The sequence below is a fragment of the Cyclopterus lumpus genome, chromosome 21 (genome assembly GCF_009769545.1).
Source record: "Cyclopterus lumpus isolate fCycLum1 chromosome 21, fCycLum1.pri, whole genome shotgun sequence".
NCBI lineage: Eukaryota > Metazoa > Chordata > Actinopteri > Perciformes > Cyclopteridae > Cyclopterus > Cyclopterus lumpus.
This window is the reverse complement of record NC_046986.1, coordinates 2,562,181-2,582,749: the sequence shown is the minus strand read 5'-3', so window position 1 is coordinate 2,582,749 and position 20,569 is coordinate 2,562,181. Positions and strand designations below refer to the sequence as shown.

The 20,569-nt window shown below is 41.6% G+C and overlaps 2 protein-coding genes across 3 annotated transcripts; both read left to right on the top strand.

Moving 5' to 3' along the window:
* The first annotated feature begins 1,049 nt into the window (after positions 1-1,049).
* Positions 1,050-13,298, top strand: ska3 (spindle and kinetochore associated complex subunit 3). The gene is made up of 11 exons (XM_034561770.1): positions 1,050-1,362; positions 2,451-2,512; positions 2,902-3,073; positions 3,581-3,874; positions 4,011-4,410; positions 4,483-4,535; positions 4,985-5,184; positions 5,263-5,394; positions 5,475-5,542; positions 5,626-5,753; positions 12,968-13,298. The coding sequence occupies exons 1-11, from the start codon at positions 1,248-1,250 to the stop codon at positions 13,117-13,119; spliced, it is 1,776 nt and encodes a 591-aa protein (XP_034417661.1). The 5' UTR covers positions 1,050-1,247; the 3' UTR covers positions 13,120-13,298.
* A 504-nt stretch (positions 13,299-13,802) lies between these two features.
* On the top strand, positions 13,803-19,561 carry LOC117750518. 2 transcript variants are annotated; one of them, XR_004611813.1, is made up of 3 exons: positions 13,803-14,417; positions 15,805-18,501; positions 19,365-19,561. XR_004611813.1 is itself a non-coding variant. In XM_034561772.1 (2 exons), exons 1-2 carry the CDS (start codon positions 13,994-13,996, stop codon positions 17,118-17,120), a joined length of 1,740 nt encoding a protein of 579 aa, XP_034417663.1. In that variant the 5' UTR covers positions 13,803-13,993; the 3' UTR covers positions 17,121-19,090. The 2 variants fall into 2 exon arrangements, 1 of the variants encoding a protein (XP_034417663.1); XM_034561772.1 differs by lacking the exon at positions 19,365-19,561 and having other exon boundaries at positions 15,805-19,090.
* Positions 19,562-20,569: the final 1,008 nt, after the last annotated feature.

The window sequence follows — 20,569 nt, the reverse complement described above, 5'->3', positions numbered from 1 at the left end:
AGCTGGCTTTATATTTGCTTCAAGTCGTTAAAATGCTTTCATGACCAGAGCACTTATTTTTAACATTTAATTGACCTCCAACGCATTATTTAAAAGATGTTTATGAAAGTGAAGAAAGATTGATGTCTTTTTTTATTTGGATTTGCTCCAAAATTGTGTGTCAATCAATGTGGGTCTCTTTGTGGTCGCTTTATATTTCTTTGCAGTTGTAAAACTATTATTATTATTATTATGGTCTGGATTCTCATATAGAGAATTATTCTACATTCAGATATAAGTCGTGTTTCATACTTGTATAATCAGTTTTGACTCTTTCACTGTGTTATATTAATGGGAGTTCCAAGTACATTTAGACCTGAACTAAGGTCAACTTTCCTGACCTGTTGTTTGATGAGCAACAGCTCCACCTGCTGGCTGCATGGACTCATTACTGTGTTCCAGCTTTACCAGCTGCAACATTAAAGCAATGAACACATTAATGCATCAATAATTATAATCCAGGCATACAACAGACACTATTATGAAATGGCTCATTCTGCATAATGTGGACCTTTACGATTGGTTCACTTTTGTGTGCGTGTGTGTGTGTGCGTGTGTGTGTGTGTGTGTGTTCAGCTGTAAACACACACTTGACAGCCTTTGTAAATGTCAATAACGACACTATTTGGACATTAAGCGCCTAAAACCCACGAAGACTCGATTTAAAAAAATTATTTTTATTTGCATTTGTTGTAAATGTTAAAATGTGTATATATATATATATATATATATATATAGTGTTTGTTAAAATGTATATATATATATATATATATATATATACACATTTTAACAAATACAAATAAAAATAATTTTTTTAATATAAAATATATTTAATTTATATATAATATAAATAAAATATATATATAAATTTAAAAAAAATATATATATATATACATATAAATAAATAAATAAAAAATATATATACATATATATATGTATTTAATTTGGTATATATATATATATATATATATATTTTATATATTAGTACTAGACATACTGATCTACACTCCATACCAGTTGGTGGCGGAAATGCACCAGTTAGTTTGCCAACCGCTAATGAACCTCAAAAAAGAAGAAGAAGAAGAAGAAAGATGACGACACTTCCGGTTGAAACCGGGGGAAACAAAGGCGGCAAAATCGAAACGGAGAGAAAGTAAACAAACGTTCTGCTCGGCGGAGGAACCGGAGGACGTTGTTACACCGGCGAAATGGACCCGACGGCCCGGTTCTTCACCGCGCTGAGGAAGATGGCGGTGACCCTGGAGTCCGAGACCGTGAAGCTCCAGCACGCGTTCGAGAACCGCGACGACGACGTCGACGACGGTGAGTGAGCGGGTCGGATAACTACCGGGGCCTGTCGGTCAACTACCGGGGCCTGTCGGTCAACTACCGGGGCCTGTCGGTCAACTACCGGGGCCTGTCGGTTAACTACCGGGGCCTGTCGGTCAACTACCGGGGCCTGTCGGTCAACTACCGGGGCCTGTCGGTCAACTACCGGGGCCTGTCGGTTAACTACCGGGGCCTGTCGGTCAACTACCGGGGCCTGTCGGTCAACCCCCGGAGCCTGTCGGTCAACTACCGGGGCCTGTCGGTCAACTACCGGGGCCTGTCGGTCAACTACCGGGGCCTGTCTGTCAACCCCCGGAGCCTGTCTGTCAACCACCGGGGCCTGTCGGTCAACTACCGGGGCCTGTCGGTCAACTACCGGAGCCTGTCGGTCAACCCCCGGAGCCTGTCGGTCAACCCCCGGAGCCTGTCTGTCAACCCCCGGGGCCTGTCGGTCAACCCCTGTCGGTCAACCCCCGGGGCCTGTCGGTCAACCCCCGGAGCCTGTCTGTCAACCACCGGGGCCTGTCTGTCAACCCCCGGGGCCTGTCTGTCAACCCCTGTCGGTCAACCCCCGGGGCCTGTCTGTCAACCACCGGGGCCTGTCTGTCAACCCCCGGGGCCTGTCTGTCAACCCCTGTCGGTCAACCCCCGGAGCCTGTCTGTCAACCACCGGGGCCTGTCTGTCAACCCCCGGGGCCTGTCGGTCAACCCCTGTCGGTCAACCCCTGTCGGTCAACCCCCGGGGCCTGTCGGTCAACCCCCGGAGCCTGTCTGTCAACCACCGGGGCCTGTCTGTCAACCCCCGGGGCCTGTCTGTCAACCCCTGTCGGTCAACCCCCGGGGCCTGTCTGTCAACCACCGGGGCCTGTCTGTCAACCCCCGGGGCCTGTCTGTCAACCCCTGTCGGTCAACCCCCGGAGCCTGTCTGTCAACCACCGGGGCCTGTCTGTCAACCCCCGGGGCCTGTCGGTCAACCCCTGTCGGTCAACCCCTGTCGGTCAACCCCCGGGGCCTGTCGGTTAACAACCGGTAGTCGTTCACAAACCGTTTATAACCAGTCCCGTATGCGGCTCTCGTTTCAGACGCCTCAGCGAAAGCCTCGCGAGCGTATCACGAGGTGAACTGTGAGGTCGGCGTCCTAAAGGTACGGTGGTGGTGGTGGTGGTGGTGGTGGTGGTGGTGGTGGTTGTTGTTGTTGTTGTTGTTGTTGTTGTTGTTGTGTGCGCCAAACGCCGTTTAAACATAATGGCATTCATTATTCAAGATTTTTTTTTTTTTTTTTTTAAATGTCTTTAAAAACTACCAAAAGTAACACTGCGTTTATTCCGATGAGACTTAAAGTTGCTCGATTTTAAAAGTACACAATCAATACAGCAATTCAACTTTATTGTGTCACTTTATGGTTTTGGTTGAATTAGTTAGTAGTTTTTTAATATATTATTTATGTAAATATTACACCTTTTATCACACCGCACTGCAAACTATGTTAATGGAATATTAGTGATTAGGAGTCTTGTTTTTCGCGTCACACAGGAGCAGATCCAGGGTCAGATTGCTCAGCAGAAAAGAGAAGAGAACGAGGCGGCCGGCTTCATTGAGGCCTGTCGAGTCCTGGAGCAACGGGTCGCCAAGGACATCCAGGGGCTGAGGGGACACTGGGGAAAGTACGGTTACCAGGCTCCCCGAGACCCCCAGAGACCCACCAGTGAGTAACCACTGACCCAGAGACCCACCAGTGAGTAACCACTGACCCAGAGACCCACCAGTGAGTAACCACTGACCCAGAGACCCACCAGTGAGTAACCACTGACCCAGAGACCCACCAGTAAGTAACCACTGACCCAGAGACCCACCAGTGAGTAACCACTGACCCAGAGACCCACCAGTGAGTAACCACTGACCCAGAGACCTACCAGTGAGTAACCACTGACCCAGAGACCGACCAGTGAGTAACCACTGACCCAGAGACCGACCAGTGAGTAACCACTGACCCAGAGACCCACCAGTGAGTAACCACTGACCCAGAGACCCACCAGTGAGTAACCACTGACCCAGAGACCCACCAGTGAGTAACCACTGACCCAGAGACCCACCAGTGAGTAACCACTGACCCAGAGACCGACCAGTGAGTAACCACTGACCCAGAGAACCACCAGTGAGTAACCACTGACCCAGAGACCCACTAGTGACTCATTGTGACTTCTTGTCCCAGACCCAGAGGCCAAAGATGAGCCGTCAGAGGTCAAAGGTGAAGCGGCAGGTGAGCCTAAATCATCAGCGGGAGGAGAAGGAGAGAACCTGGAGGAGGATGGAGGTCGCTGCTCCTCGCCACCGGGACCGTCGCCTTTCCCCGACACGCTGCGAACGCCGCGGCTCTCAGATTTCGGCCTCTCCGAGGTGGCCATGAAGAGGGCCTTGGCGGGGTGGTGCTCCGAGGTGTCCCCGATGCCCAAGCTGAGCCGCCCGCCCCCCTTCCTCAGCACGCCCACGCCGCTGACCCCCACCAGTAAGTAACCACTGACCCAGAGAACCACCACTGACCCAGAGACCCACCAGTGAGTAACCACTGACCCAGAGACCCACCAGTGAGTAACCACTGACCCAGAGACCCACCAGTGACTCATTGTGACTTCTTGTCCCAGACCCAGAGGCCAAAGATGAGCCGTCAGAGGTCAAAGGTGAAGCGGCAGGTGAGCCTAAATCATCACCGGGAGGAGAAGGAGAGAACCTGGAGGAGGATGGAGGTCACCGTTCCTCGCCGCCGCCTTTCCCCGACACGCTGCGAACGCCGCGGCTCTCAGATTTCGGCCTCTCCGAGGTGGCCATGAAGAGGGCCGGGGGGGGGTGGTGCTCCGAGGTGTCCCCGATGCCCCCCTTCCTCAGCACGCCCACGCCGCTAACCCCCAAATGTGCCCTTCGGATGGATGACGACGAGCCGCAGACGCACCTGATGGCCGACTTCGGGCTCTCGGAGCGCACCGCATTTCTGAACAACGACTTCACGATGGATCTCTTCAGGAAGAACGTGGAAAAGCCCCAAAGGTGGACCATGAACTTCTGACCTCGGCTGGCTTCTTGTTATTACCACTTTACGAGTGTCCGTTTCTTCGACAGGCCGCCTCTCGTACCGCCAGTGAACGCTCTTGCACGGTGTTTGCACACCAAAGGTATGAAACTCTTGGAGCTTCCTCCTCTTCTCTGGTAGTTTAAGTCCCATCTTTAATTAACTTTTACCTTTTTTTTGGTTTTTATAGCATTTCTGTTGTGTGTGTGTGTGTGTGTGTGTGTGTGTGTGTGTGTGTGTGTGTGTGTGTGTGTGTGTGTGTGTGTGTGTGTGTGTGTGTGTGTGTGTGTGTGTGTGTGTGTGTGTGTGTGTGTGTGTGTGTGTGTGTGTGTGTGTGTGTGTGTGTGTGTGTGTGTGTGTGTGTGTGTGTGTGTGAATTTATTTTAAAGCTTAAACCATTTTAAAACTTGAGAACTTAATAAATAAAATCTACGGTCTTGATTTCAAATGAGGAACATCTTGTTGATGGAAATGAACTAAACCAGATATCAAGATATTTAGCACGTAAAGATATTTTAATGTTTTATATCTCCTTGTTCTTCTGGCCTCCAGCACAGAACTTGGAGTCTCCAGAGCCGCCCGTGTTTTACACCCCGGGGTTCAAAATCAAGAAGCCGAACCGTGACCGATCCCCACCGGCACAAAGCGACGGGGACCCAGAATTCCCCGATCGCCATGGAAACCTGCCGGCCACCCCTGAGGCCCCTGTGTTTCAAACCCCGTCCATGAACCGGATGGCCACCTCCGGAAAGGTACGCACGTTTAACGTGTGCTTATTTATTTCCTCGTCCAGGCTCAATGAACAGAGCTTTTTGCATGTTTGTTCCCAGAATGCACCTCAGCCTGAGCCGATCGACATGGACGCCGAAGCCCACCTCCACTCCCCTCGCTCCAAGCGCCGCTGGGAAGAAGAAGTGCCAGATATGTCCGACCTCAGCTCCGTGACGCAGGACATCTGTAAAGTGAGCCCCGAAATATTACACAGAACGCCACATTTGATTTATACCTTTTCGTGATGATTCTGCTCTTTTGACTCTTGAAGCTTGTGACCAAGAGGACGGCCACGGCGGTGGTGCACCCGAACGTCAGGCCGGGAGCTCATCCGATCAGGTGATATTCAGGTTGTTCGTGTGTGTTTGGAGGATCTTGAGGTGGCTCGATTTGTCTAATTATTCTCCTCGTGTCTCCTCCAGAGCGGTGAGGTTGTCCGAGGTGTCGGAGAGCGAGTTCCAGAGTTTACCAAAGTACCTGAAGCAGATGACGCTGCTCAGCCTCAACCGGGCCGTCATGAACATCAACATGTTCACCGGGGAGAGTCGAGGTCGGTGCTGCAGGAAATGTTCCTCCAGTTTTAGTCTATAACTAATCCTAAATGTTCCTCCAGTTTTAGTCTATAACTAATCCTAAATGTTCCTCCAGTTTTAGTCTATAACTAATCCTAAATGTTCCTCCAGTTTTAGTCTATAACTAATCCTAAATGCTCCTCCAGTTTTAGTCCATAACTACTAAATGTTCCTCCAGTTTTAGTCTATAACTAATCCTAAATGTTCCCCCAGTTTTAGTCCATAACTAATCCTAAATGTTCCTCCAGTTTTAGTCTATAACTAATCCTAAATGTTCCTCCAGTTTTAGTCCATAACTAATCCTAAATGCTCCTCCAGTTTTAGTCCATAACTAATCCTAAATGTTCCTCCAGTTTTAGTCTATAACTAATCCTAAATGCTCCTCCAGTTTTAGTCCATAACTAATCCTAAATGTTCCTCCAGTTTTAGTCTATAACTAATCCTAAATGTTCCCCCAGTTTTAGTCCATAACTAATCCTAAATGTTCCTCCAGTTTTAGTCCATAACTACTAAATGTTCCTCCAGTTTTAGTCCATAACTAATCCTAAATGTTCCTCCAGTTTTAGTCCATAACTAATCCTAAATGTTCCTCCAGTTTTAGTCCATAACTAATCCTAAATGTTCCTCCAGTTTTAGTCCATAACTACTAAATGTTCCTCCAGTTTTAGTCCATAACTAATCCTAAATGTTCCTCCAGTTTTAGTCCATAACTACTAAATGTTCCTCCAGTTTTAGTCCATAACTAATCCTAAATGTTCCTCCAGTTTTAGTCCATAACTACTAAATGTTCCCCCAGTTTTAGTCCATAACTAATCCTAAATGCTCCTCCAGTTTTAGTCCATAACTAATCCTAAATGTTCCTCCAGTTTTAGTCCATAACTAATCCTAAATGTTCCTCCAGTTTTAGTCCATAACTAATCCTAAATGTTCCTCCAGTTTTAGTCCATAACTACTAAATGTTCCCCCAGTTTTAGTCCATAATTAATCCTAAATGTTCCCCCAGTTTTAGTCCATAACTAATCCTAAATGTTCCTCCAGTTTTAGTCCATAACTACTAAATGTTCCTCCAGTTTTAGTCCATAACTAATCCTAAATGTTCCTCCAGTTTTAGTCTATAACTAATCCTAAATGTTCCTCCAGTTTTAGTCCATAACTAATCCTAAATGTTCCCCCAGTTTTAGTCCATAACTAATCCTAAATGTTCCCCCAGTTTTAGTCTATAACTAATCCTAAATGTTCCTCCAGTTTTAGTCCATAACTAATCCTAAATGTTCCTCCAGTTTTAGTCTATAACTAATCCTAAATGTTCCCCCAGTTTTAGTCCATAACTAATCCTAAATGTTCCCCCAGTTTTAGTCCATAACTAATCCTAAATGTTCCTCCAGTTTTAGTCTATAACTAATCCTAAATGTTCCTCCAGTTTTAGTCCATAACTAATCCTAAATGTTCCCCCAGTTTTAGTCCATAACTAATCCTAAATGTTCCTCCAGTTTTAGTCTATAACTAATCCTAAATGCTCCTCCAGTTTTAGTCCATAACTAATCCTAAATGTTCCCCCAGTTTTAGTCCATAACTAATCCTAAATGTTCCCCCAGTTTTAGTCTATAACTAATCCTAAATGTTCCTCCAGTTTTAGTCTATAACTAATCCTAAATGCTCCTCCAGTTTTAGTCCATAACTACTAAATGTTCCCCCAGTTTTAGTCCATAACTAATCCTAAATGTTCCTCCAGTTTTAGTCCATAACTAATCCTAAATGCTCCTCCAGTTTTAGTCCATAACTAATCCTAAATGTTCCTCCAGTTTTAGTCTATAACTAATCCTAAATGTTCCTCCAGTTTTAGTCCATAACTACTAAATGTTCCTCCAGTTTTAGTCCATAACTAATCCTAAATGTTCCTCCAGTTTTAGTCTATAACTAATCCTAAATGTTCCTCCAGTTTTAGTCCATAACTACTAAATGTTCCTCCAGTTTTAGTCCATAACTAATCCTAAATGTTCCTCCAGTTTTAGTCTATAACTAATCCTAAATGTTCCTCCAGTTTTAGTCCATAACTAATCCTAAATGTTCCTCCAGTTTTAGTCCATAACTAATCCTAAATGTTCCCCCAGTTTTAGTCCATAACTAATCCTAAATGTTCCTCCAGTTTTAGTCTATAACTAATCCTAAATGTTCCCCCAGTTTTAGTCCATAACTAATCCTAAATGTTCCTCCAGTTTTAGTCCATAACTAATCCTAAATGTTCCTCCAGTTTTAGTCCATAACTAATCCTAAATGTTCCTCCAGTTTTAGTCCATAACTAATCCTAAATGTTCCCCCAGTTTTAGTCCATAACTAATCCTAAATGTTCCTCCAGTTTTAGTCCATAACTAATCCTAAATGTTCCTCCAGTTTTAGTCCATAACTAATCCTAAATGTTCCCCCAGTTTTAGTCCATAACTACTAAATGTTCCTCCAGTTTTAGTCCATAACTAATCCTAAATGTTCCTCCAGTTTTAGTCCATAACTAATCCTAAATGTTCCTCCAGTTTTAGTCCATAACTAATCCTAAATGTTCCCCCAGTTTTAGTCCATAACTACTAAATGTTCCCCCAGTTTTAGTCCATAACTAATCCTAAATGTTCCTCCAGTTTTAGTCCATAACTAATCCTAAATGTTCCTCCAGTTTTAGTCTATAACTAATCCTAAATGTTCCTCCAGTTTTAGTCCATAACTAATCCTAAATGCTCCTCCAGTTTTAGTCTATAACTAATCCTAAATGTTCCTCCAGTTTTAGTCCATAACTACTAAATGTTCCTCCAGTTTTAGTCCATAACTAATCCTAAATGTTCCCCCAGTTTTAGTCCATAACTACTAAATGTTCCCCCAGTTTTAGTCCATAACTAATCCTAAATGTTCCTCCAGTTTTAGTCCATAACTAATCCTAAATGCTCCTCCAGTTTTAGTCCATAACTAATCCTAAATGTTCCTCCAGTTTTAGTCTATAACTAATCCTAAATGTTCCTCCAGTTTTAGTCTATAACTAATCCTAAATGTTCCTCCAGTTTTAGTCCATAACTACTAAATGTTCCTCCAGTTTTAGTCTATAACTAATCCTAAATGTTCCTCCAGTTTTAGTCTATAACTAATCCTAAATGTTCCTCCAGTTTTAGTCCATAACTAATCCTAAATGTTCCTCCAGTTTTAGTCCATAACTAATCCTAAATGTTCCTCCAGTTTTAGTCTATAACTAATCCTAAATGTTCCTCCAGTTTTAGTCCATAACTAATCCTAAATGTTCCTCCAGTTTTAGTCTATAACTAATCCTAAATGCTCCTCCAGTTTTAGTCCTTAACTAATCCTAAATGTTCCTCCAGTTTTAGTCCATAACTAATCCTAAATGTTCCTCCAGTTTTAGTCCATAACTAATCCTAAATGCTCCTCCAGTTTTAGTCCATAACTAATCCTAAATGTTCCCCCAGTTTTAGTCCATAACTAATCCTAAATGTTCCCCCAGTTTTAGTCCATAACTAATCCTAAATGTTCCTCCAGTTTTAGTCCATAACTAATCCTAAATGTTCCCCCAGTTTTAGTCCATAACTAATCCTAAATGTTCCTCCAGTTTTAGTCTATAACTAATCCTAAATGCTCCTCCAGTTTTAGTCCATAACTAATCCTAAATGTTCCTCCAGTTTTAGTCCATAACTAATCCTAAATGTTCCCCCAGTTTTAGTCCATAACTAATCCTAAATGCTCCCCCAGTTTTAGTCCATAACTAATCCTAAATGTTCCTCCACTTTTAGTCCATAACTAATCCTAAATGTTCCTCCACTTTTAGTCCATAACTAATCCTAAATGTTCCTCCAGTTTTAGTCCATAACTAATCCTAAATGTTCCTCCAGTTTTAGTCCATAACTAATCCTAAATGTTCCCCCAGTTTTAGTCCATAACTAATCCTAAATGTTCCTCCAGTTTTAGTCCATAACTAATCCTAAATGTTCCCCCAGTTTTAGTCCATAACTAATCCTAAATGTTCCTCCAGTTTTAGTCCATAACTAATCCTAAATGTTCCTCCAGTTTTAGTCCATAACTAATTCTAAATGTTCCCCCAGTTTTAGTCCATAACTAATCCTAAATGTTCCCCCAGTTTTAGTCCATAACTAATCCTAAATGTTCCTCCAGTTTTAGTCCATAACTAATCCTAAATGTTCCCCCAGTTTTAGTCCATAACTAATCCTAAATGTTCCCCCAGTTTTAGTCCATAACTAATCCTAAATGTTCCTCCAGTTTTAGTCCATAACTAATCCTAAATGTTCCCCCAGTTTTAGTCCATAACTAATCCTAAATGTTCCTCCCGTTTTAGTCCATAACTAATCCTAAATGTTCCCCCAGTTTTAGTCTATAACTAATCCTAAATGTTCCTCCAGTTTTAGTCCATAACTAATCCTAAATGTTCCTCCAGTTTTAGTCCATAACTAATCCTAAATGTTCCTCCAGTTTTAGTCTATAACTAATCCTAAATGTTCCTCCAGTTTTAGTCCATAACTAATCCTAAATGTTCCTCCAGTTTTAGTCTATAACTAATCCTAAATGCTCCTCCAGTTTTAGTCCTTAACTAATCCTAAATGTTCCTCCAGTTTTAGTCCATAACTAATCCTAAATGTTCCTCCAGTTTTAGTCCATAACTAATCCTAAATGCTCCTCCAGTTTTAGTCCATAACTAATCCTAAATGTTCCCCCAGTTTTAGTCCATAACTAATCCTAAATGTTCCCCCAGTTTTAGTCCATAACTAATCCTAAATGTTCCTCCAGTTTTAGTCCATAACTAATCCTAAATGTTCCCCCAGTTTTAGTCCATAACTAATCCTAAATGTTCCTCCAGTTTTAGTCTATAACTAATCCTAAATGCTCCTCCAGTTTTAGTCCATAACTAATCCTAAATGTTCCTCCAGTTTTAGTCCATAACTAATCCTAAATGTTCCCCCAGTTTTAGTCCATAACTACTAAATGTTCCTCCAGTTTTAGTCTATAACTAATCCTAAATGCTCCTCCAGTTTTAGTCCATAACTAATCCTAAATGTTCCCCCAGTTTTAGTCCATAACTAATCCTAAATGCTCCTCCAGTTTTAGTCCATAACTAATCCTAAATGTTCCTCCACTTTTAGTCCATAACTAATCCTAAATGTTCCTCCACTTTTAGTCCATAACTAATCCTAAATGTTCCTCCAGTTTTAGTCCATAACTAATCCTAAATGTTCCTCCAGTTTTAGTCCATAACTAATCCTAAATGTTCCTCCAGTTTTAGTCCATAACTAATCCTAAATGTTCCCCCAGTTTTAGTCCATAACTAATCCTAAATGTTCCTCCAGTTTTAGTCCATAACTAATCCTAAATGTTCCCCCAGTTTTAGTCCATAACTAATCCTAAATGTTCCTCCCGTTTTAGTCCATAACTAATCCTAAATGTTCCCCCAGTTTTAGTCCATAACTAATCCTAAATGTTCCCCCAGTTTTAGTCTATAACTACTAAATGTTCCCCCAGTTTTAGTCCATAACTAATCCTAAATGTTCCCCCAGTTTTAGTCCATAACTAATCCTAAATGTTCCTCCAGTTTTAGTCCATAACTAATCCTAAATGTTCCTCCAGTTTTAGTCCATAACTACTAAATGTTCCCCCAGTTTTAGTCCATAACTAATCCTAAATGTTCCTCCAGTTTTAGTCCATAACTAATCCTAAATGTTCCCCCAGTTTTAGTCCATAACTAATCCTAAATGTTCCTCCAGTTTTAGTCCATAACTAATCCTAAATGTTCCCCCAGTTTTAGTCCATAACTAATCCTAAATGTTCCCCCAGTTTTAGTCCATAACTAATCCTAAATGTTCCCCCAGTTTTAGTCCATAACTAATCCTAAATGTTCCCCCAGTTTTAGTCCATAACTAATCCTAAATGTTCCTCCAGTTTTAGTCCATAACTAATCCTAAATGTTCCCCCAGTTTTAGTCTATAACTACTAAATGTTCCTCCAGTTTTAGTCCATAACTACTAAATGTTCCCCCAGTTTTAGTCCATAACTAATCCTAAATGTTCCTCCAGTTTTAGTCCATAACTAATCCTAAATGTTCCCCCAGTTTTAGTCCATAACTAATCCTAAATGTTCCTCCAGTTTTAGTCCATAACTAATCCTAAATGTTCCCCCAGTTTTAGTCCATAACTAATCCTAAATGTTCCCCCAGTTTTAGTCCATAACTAATCCTAAATGTTCCCCCAGTTTTAGTCCATAACTAATCCTAAATGTTCCCCCAGTTTTAGTCCATAACTAATCCTAAATGTTCCTCCAGTTTTAGTCCATAACTAATCCTAAATGTTCCTCCAGTTTTAGTCCATAACTAATCCTAAATGTTCCCCCAGTTTTAGTCCATAACTAATCCTAAATGTTCCTCCAGTTTTAGTCCATAACTAATCCTAAATGTTCCCCCAGTTTTAGTCTATAACTACTAAATGTTCCTCCAGTTTTAGTCCATAACTACTAAATGTTCCTCCAGTTTTAGTCCATAACTAATCCTAAATGTTCCTCCAGTTTTAGTCTATAACTAATCCTAAATGCTCCTCCAGTTTTAGTCCATAACTAATCCTAAATGTTCCTCCAGTTTTAGTCCATAACTAATCCTAAATGTTCCTCCAGTTTTAGTCCATAACTAATCCTAAATGTTCCTCCAGTTTTAGTCCATAACTAATCCTAAATGTTCCTCCAGTTTTAGTCCATAACTAATCCTAAATGTTCCCCCAGTTTTAGTCCATAACTAATCCTAAATGTTCCTCCAGTTTTAGTCCATAACTAATCCTAAATGTTCCTCCAGTTTTAGTCCATAACTAATCCTAAATGTTCCTCCAGTTTTAGTCCATAACTAATCCTAAATGTTCCCCCAGTTTTAGTCTATAACTAATCCTAAATGTTCCCCCAGTTTTAGTCCATAACTAATCCTAAATGTTCCCCCAGTTTTAGTCCATAACTAATCCTAAATGTTCCTCCAGTTTTAGTCCATAACTAATCCTACATGTTCCTCCAGTTTTAGTCCATAACTAATCCTAAATGTTCCCCCAGTTTTAGTCCATAACTAATCCTACATGTTCCTCCAGTTTTAGTCCATAACTAATCCTAAATGTTCCCCCAGTTTTAGTCCATAATTAATCCTAAAGGTTCTTCTAACCTGCAGGAGGACAGACTGAGTTCAGGATGGAGGATCTGAGCCGGATCTGCGTCACTGGAACCAAGACGCCGCTGTACGTCCTGTGTCTGGTGGAGCTGAAGAGGCTGCAGCAGACGGGGGGGGCCCGGGGCAGCTCCGTGTACACGCTGTGCAACTAAGGTTGCCCCCACGCACAACTAAGGTTGCCCATACGGACAACTGAAGGTTGCCCCCACGCACAACTAGAGGTTGCCCATGCGGACAACTGAAGATTGCTCTACACGCTGTGCAACTGACTTGTATGTAGATTCTGATTTATTTAAAGAGACAAATAAATGTAGTGGAGTAACAAGTACAATATTTCCCTCTGATTTGTTATGAGGTATAAGAATGACATTACGCCAGTACAATTCTGAGGTACTTGAAGTACTTTGAGTAAATGTACATTTCTACCACGGCTCAAGTCCTGGCCTTGAACATCTGATCTTCAACACAGGGACGTTGTCTTTGTAACTTTTGTATTGGAGACATTTGCAGAACGATATAAAAAGGCCCTTCAGACAGGAAGCGGTCCTAACTGGAGCACGGGATCCCCATCAAGGGGCACATAACCGTACACTAAGACACTAAGGCTGCCAGATGTCTGGAGACGGTTTAAATAAAGAAATACATTAACACATGCTATTTGATTTTGATTATATAATTGTTATCCTTTTTTTTTTTTTTTTTTAAATGTATTTATTAATTAATGTTATATTTTATTTATTTTTTATCCTATTCATTTATTTTTTTGTTTATATTGTATTGATTTATTTTATTCTAATTATTTATTTTAATTTTAATTTATTGTTTTGTTATTTGTTTATCATTTTATTTTAACTTCTTTAAGAAGCTTTTAATTTTTTTTTCATCATGTCACATTATACTTTATTTGCGTGCCTACATATTTAAATAAGTATTTATTTACTTGCTACATTTTAATTAATTAAATACTTTCATAGTCCACTTGAAAAACAATTGTGTGTAAATATGGAGATAATTTAAATACGTTAAATGTATATATATTTGATTATGGTTAAAAACTCCCCCGTATTGGGTTTAGCGGTTAGCGCGAGGACGGATCCAATTTCAGTGACGTCGCCCGAAGACGGACCAATCAGATCGTCGTATGCAAAACGACCGTTGATGACGACGCCAGTTTTTTCTGCCTCTCGTCGGCCGCCATTTTGGGAGTCAAAACACAGCCAACAAACAAACCGCAGCGCACACCTCCACGCTGCGCTCGTGGGCCTTTTTACTATGGTTCACACGTGCGTGGTGGCGGGCTGCAGGAACAGAAGGACACCGGGGACGACCTTATCGTTCTACCGGTTCCCCCGGGACCCCGAGAGGAAGCAGCGCTGGATAGCCGCCGTGAACCGGGAGGGCTGGGTGCCCAACGACGGCAGTCGGCTGTGCAGCACTCACTTCGTCTCAGGTACGACGCAGCGCGTCATGGTGGAGTATATATATGTTATTCATGGACATCTATATTTTTATTTTATTTATCTATATACAGTAGATGTTTTATTTACATATATATAATTTATTTATATATATATATATATATTGTAGATTTATTTATTCTGTGATGTATAGCAGGTTTTTATGTGTATAATTTATTTATTCATGTAGAGTAAATTTTTTTAAATGATTTTTTTTAATTATCTATATATAGTTTATATATTTTATTCATGTAGCGTTATATATTTCTAGTGGATTTCTTTTTTTTACGTATGTGTCTATATATATATATATATAATGTATATATATTTTTATTTATGTATATATTGTAGATTTTGTTATTTATTCAAAATATTTTTTGTGTATAATGTATTATTTATTTATGTATATAGAGTAGATTTTTTTTTTTATGTAAACATAATAGTTATTTATATATATATATATATATATATATATATATACTGTATATGTTTATATATATATATATAGTTATAGTTTGTAATGTTTGTGTATATATAGTAGATTCTATTTTTAAATGTATGTACAGTATAAATAGTAGATGTTTGTATTTATTTAGTAGATTCTTTTAAATGTATGTATACATAGTAGTTTTTTTTATGTATATACTTTTTAAAGTTAAACAACAGTCCCGTTTACATTTTCAGAGATAATAAAAACATATTAAAGAATTAATCAAATAAGAAACGTACCATCTATTTCTAAAATAGCCTCACACAGCCCCTTTTTCTACTTATTTTTTGTAGCTAAATCCCCAACTCCTAATGTTGTCTACCAAAGATTAACTCATATTAAAGTGTCAATCTTTAGGATTTTCTTTTAAATAATTGTCACTTAAGTCACGTTCTACCTGAAGCTGGTAAAACTAAAACTTTTGAGGCTGTTTCGGGAAATTACACACACACTATGTCCCTCCAGAATATTGGGATCCAGAGAAACGATATGTTTCTGTCATCGCATTATTATTATTATTATTATTAATATTTCTCAGGGCTTTATTTGAAGGAACAGCGTGTAGGATTCTAGTGACACCTAGTGGTGAGGTGGCAGGTTGACGCCAACAGAATACTCCTCGTCTCACCCTTTACAAGTAAGAATAAGAGTAATAACTTTATTTACACATCACCTTTTAGAGCTTTGACAGACCGAGCAGCTAAAGTGAGGCAATAAAACGAGGAAAAACTAACTACGACTTTTCTTCAATTTTATTTATATATATATATATATATATATTTATATTTGCTATAATTTTCCATTAGAACAAATTTGCTCCAACCGCAAGAAACCTCCAAATCCCTAAAACGCCTTCACCTCTATCTTCTTCTCTTTGAATCCGCGTGCAGGTAAACAGGTGAAGAATCCTCGGTCTCCGGACTACGTTCCGTCGGTGTTCACGTCGGCGCCCTCGTCCCCGGACATGAAGGAGCCCGGCGCCCTGGAGGTCCTGGACAAGCAGGAGGCGCGCGTGGAGGCGGCCAACGCCTTGCTGTTCCTGCAGGGCCAGGGCCGGTCCGCGGTGGGGGGGCGGGGCCAGGAGGAGTGTCCCGAGGAGCGGGAGGCCGGCGCCGAGGAAAGCGCGTCCTCCTCCCTCAGCAGCGACGACGACGACGACGATGACGAGGAGGAATCCATGAGCGACAGCAAGAAAGGCCGGTTTGCTCACACGGTTAACTTCGACGATGTCCTGCGGGTCCTGAAGAAGGAGAACCAGACCCTCAGGGAGTCCGTGGACAAGATGTCGCTCTCCGAGAACTCCTTGAGGAACGACGCCGAGAAGGTGAAGTTCTACACCGGCCTGCCGAACTTCTTCGTCCTGGAGACGGTCATGTGGCTGCTGGCGCCCCACATGGACGGCATGAAGGCCGCCAAGCTCTCCAAGTTCCAGCAGCTGCTGCTGACGCTGATGCGCCTCCGCCTGGACCTGCGCAACCAGGACCTGGCATACCGCTTTGGCGTGAAGGTCGGCACGGTGACCAGGACGGTGCACCAGATGGTCAACATCATGTCCTCCACGCTGGTGCCGACGGCCGTCTTCTGGCCCTCCAGGGCCGAGCTGCGGAAGAACCTGCCGGCGGCTCTGCGCGCCTCCCACCCGGACTGCGCCGTCATCGTGGACTGTTTCAAGGTGCCCTTCGAGGAGCCGGTCTCCCGGGGCAACCAGCAGCATCAGCATCGCCAGGGGGCGGGGACGAGCCCCAACGTGTTAAAGTACCTGATCGGCGTGGCGCCGCAAGGCGTGGTCACCTTCGTCTCCCGCGGCGTGCTGGGAAACGTCAGCGACAAGACGCTGGCGGAGGGCTGCGGCTTCCTGTGCAAGCTCCTCCCCGGAGACGTCGTGCTGGCGAGCCGCGACCTCCACATCGACGACTCCGTGGCCGCCAGGGGGGCCCTCTTCAACGTCGCCGGCGGCCCCCGGGAGGAGGGAGAGGGAGAGACCTCGCCGCCGGGCGCCGCCTCCCCGGAGACGGCTAGCGTGCAGCGGCACGTGGAGAGGGTGATCTCCGTGGTGAAGCGGCGGTACGCCATGCTCACGGGCCCCGTGGAGAGCCCCTTCACCGCCGTCTCGGAGCGCACCTCCAACCTCTCCACCTTCGATAAGATCGTGCAGGTCGCTTGTGCCTTAAACAACTTGTGCATCTCCGCCGCTCCGCTCGAGTGACCTGAGACGCCTTAAGCTCCCTTTACTGCTCGTGACCTTTTGACCTTTTGACCCGAGTCCAGACACCACATGGCTAAGATGCAATAACTTATGCAACTCCTCTTTTTTTTATTATTATTTAGTCTTTGAATGACGGACGTACCTTATTTTTAATTGTTGTGATTGTGAATATGAGGGCTGTGGACAGCAGCCAATCGGATCCTCCCGCCCATTTCCTGTGGATCGACAACAGTAAACAACCAAACTTCAAAGAGCTCTCGGACACGATGAACACGCCTCCCTCCACTTCGCTGCTGTGTGGTGAAACAAGTGGAACCGGATCAGATGGACCGGTCCAGTGATGGTTTAATTAAAGATGTCAATATTTACCACGACGTTTGTTACATCTTTTTAGCGTTCTTATTCTCATTCGATACAAAGCTCCAGGTTTAAGCAAATAACTTACTAACAATGTTATGTTTTATTCATATTTTGGATTTGATTTCCTTCCGTTCAGTTCTGATCGATCGGGTCGTTTGTGTTGGTGAAAACGAACTTTGACCTTCTTTTGTCGCGCTGCCGGTGCCTTATAAGTAAGTAATTATTTTGTAACACTAACTCATTCTTTCTAATTACTAAATCATTATTATTATTACTCCATTCTGAGATTTTTAATTATTTTAACTAATTATTTTCAGATTGTAATGCATTATTTTAAGACATTAAGTCATTATTTTGTAATACTTACTTATTTTAAATTACTATGTCACTATTCTTAGATAATCCAGATTCTGAGACTCTAAATCATTATTTTTCAGATTTCTTTACTCATTATTTGGAGATTCTAACTCCATTATTTTGAGACGGTAACTCATTATTTTCAGATAGTTTCACATTAAAATGACTTCTAGTGTTTTCTTTTCAATCACAGCTTTAATGAGCTTCCTCAGAGTGAGAAATGTCCCTTTTTAATATGTAAATCTCTTCATCAACTAGTCATTGTGTATTAATTCCAAACCATGTCCGATAATAACACACTTCCATTAAAAGACACGTTTTGAAAAGTTCTCCCAATGTGAAGAAACCAGTTTGGATATCGAGGTCCGCTCTGGCCGCCCAGCAGGGAATGTGCCTTCTTTCCTGACTGCTAATGGGTGTTTGTGCTGGTTCCATCATTTAATTACATTATGCATCTCTTCCTGTACACCAGAGGATCAGAACAGTTCATTATGTTTTCCTGTCTAAATGTTGTTGTTTTTAATCAGATGATTCTTCTAAACACTCTTCACACCCTGCAGATGAACTGGTTAACGTGTCCATGACCTTCATGTGACCTCTCCGTTCATCTCCTCGTCCTGCTGCTGGTCTTTATCGTCCCGGTCGCACGCGTGACCTTCAGAAGGTTCATTTCCTGTTTGTTTTTCTTTCCTCGCTTCTGTGACTGAAACATTAAAGTTTGGGGAAAGCAGCGGCGTCGTGTTTACAGGTGTGTTAAGTTTCTGGGTCAATGAGTTTGTTTATTATAATCTATAGGAGGATAAAACGAGACATTTCTCTCTGTTTATTTGTTCTATTTTATGTGTAGGACTTATAAATGTCAGCCGATGCTGGACACCAATTCAAGCTGCCACCGAAGGGTTTGTTTTATGTTTTTCTTTTATTAATAATAATCGGCTTTTTTACTACAAAAAACCTCCCCAAAATGTCAGGTTTCATTGTCAATGAGAGGATTGTTTTTCTTTTTCATTTGATTTGTTGATCAAAATGTGAACTGTTTATATAAAAAAAACTTACAATAGTAATTATAGCTGCTGCTAACTAAAACCACAAGAGCAAGTGACGTTAATCAATATACAGTGTTTGGCACGTGTATTAAAAGCTGTTTGATTTGTTGAAAAAATGTGACCATTTCTAAAATGATTTAAAAAAAATATTAATTACAGCTGCTGCGCACTAAAAGAGTGCATTTTGTTGTTCACGATAAATAAATACATAACAAATCCATAAAATACAAACATTATAGCTGCTGGCTAATAGGCGATCTTTGGGTCAGTGCATTTTTTTTCTTTCCTTATCCAACGATAAATAAAAATAAATCACAAATATTGCAGCTGCTGCAAACAGTGCTTTACCTTGTACAATAGACGATCTTCGGCTCAGTGCATTTTGTTAGATATCGAACGTGAAAATAAATCATTAAAAAAAAAATAATAATATTACAGCCGCAGCGAACTGAAAAGAGTGACTCTCCCTCTTGCCGAACAGACGATCTTCGGCGCGGCGCTGACGTCCGTCGGTTCGTCACGTGACCCCCCGAGGAATGCGAACAATGCAGCGGAGCGTCCAACTCTCCGCGCTGCAGTTTGAGCTCCTGCTGCCCGCAGTCCGAGGGGAGAAAATGGAGGCTGGTTCCATCACGTCCGAGCGGTTCCCCCGTCTTCACCGAACCGAACAACGGCTTTAAAAAAAGAAGCAGAACTCGTTTTTTTAACCGGAATTTCGCTCCGGAGTCCTTCTCGCTACTTCTATCACATGGTAAGGTGAGACTTTCTTTGGGGGGGGGGTGAGGGGGGGTTAAGGGGAGTGGTGGTCTAAACTTATTTCCACGACTTGTTGCTGAGGAAAAAGTTCCGTCATGTGTGTGCGCGTGCGTGTTTTCGGTTAACGGGACTAAAACGCACGAGCAGCGTTTCTGGTGTCGAAGAAGACGGTTTGAGGGGAGAGAAAAAGGGGTTTCCAACCGTTTGACACGTCCAGGGGCTACAACTGTGAAACTACACAGGCACCATTTTGTAACGGTTTAAAAAAAAAAAAAAAAAAATGTTTAAAAAAAAATGTTTTAGTCACGTTAGTGGAAATAAACTTTTGAACTGTAAAAAAAATAATTTTAGTTTAGTTTTAGATTTTATAATTTTAAAGTCACTTATTTTATTTATTTATTTAGCAGAATACCCTTTTTAATTCAGGGCCAAACCTCCATGTTGTTTTTAAATACGGCTTTAAATCTGCTTTTATTTTAAGTTTCTTTATAATAGGAACAAGCACAACTCTTCACTATTAATATACACTTAATTTGCTAATATACTTGTTTTTTATTTGTTTCCTTACCATATTTTCAATATTTAATATAACTTTAAATATATTAATATTGTAATATATTAATGTTCTTTGTTTTAAATGTATCCTATAGCACTGTTTATCGTATTCCTTGTATGTGTAACGTACTTGGCAATAAACTCGAAAACATTTGGAGTCGAAGATCAAGAAATTAACCTTTAAATACAGTAAAATATGTCAAATGAGTGAGTCCATGGATACCAGGATGTACACAGTTATTACTCTTTTATTTTTTACAGCCTAACGGTTTGCATGTTTTGACACTGATGCAACCACGTGTTCCATTCAGGTCTACTACTGCGAATACTACTACTACTACTGTTACTGCTACTACTACTACTGCTACTACTGCT